This window comes from Halyomorpha halys, unplaced genomic scaffold, assembly GCF_000696795.3.
Source record: "Halyomorpha halys isolate HHAL.00 unplaced genomic scaffold, Hhal_1.1 Scaffold1575.1, whole genome shotgun sequence".
NCBI classification, from domain to species: Eukaryota; Metazoa; Arthropoda; class Insecta; order Hemiptera; family Pentatomidae; genus Halyomorpha; species Halyomorpha halys.
In genome coordinates, this window is record NW_027112800.1 from 41,061 (window position 1) to 41,418 (window position 358).

The following is a 358-nucleotide window of genomic DNA, read 5'->3' on the forward strand; positions in this document are numbered from 1 at the left end:
TTTAGACTTCGAGTACTTACGGGAATCGGAGAAATGCAATCGAAGCAAATCGTTAAAATAAATATTGAAGACAAGAGAGACACAACTTGTCCCTTCATCCTGTGTGGCCGAAAACAAAAAAGCCGTGAGGCCTACGAACTAAACGAGTAGGATTATATCAAGTCATCTCTGTACACACTGTATCCGCTCATCCAGGAAATGGTTAAGTATTCTTCCGGGTCTATTTATATTTTATTACTACTCAGACCTATATTTTGGGTTTTTGACAAAGTAAGGAGCCTTGAGGATCTTTTGAGGGATTGGATTCAGGAGGAATTCGAAGGTTTAGTGGAGCCCCAAAGCACAACTCTGTAAGTCC

General features: G+C 40.5%; 1 protein-coding gene across 1 annotated transcript in view; it reads right to left on the reverse strand.

Moving 5' to 3' along the window:
- LOC106690092 (uncharacterized) overlaps window positions 1–116 on the reverse strand; it is a 12,308-nt gene extending 12,192 nt beyond the window's left edge. Inside the window, exon 1 of the mRNA XM_067050554.1 lies at window positions 21–116. Coding sequence (XP_066906655.1) covers window positions 21–98 — 78 coding nt within the window. The 5' untranslated portion in view covers window positions 99–116. The remainder of the gene's footprint in view (window positions 1–20) is intronic.
- Window positions 117–358: the final 242 nt, after the last annotated feature.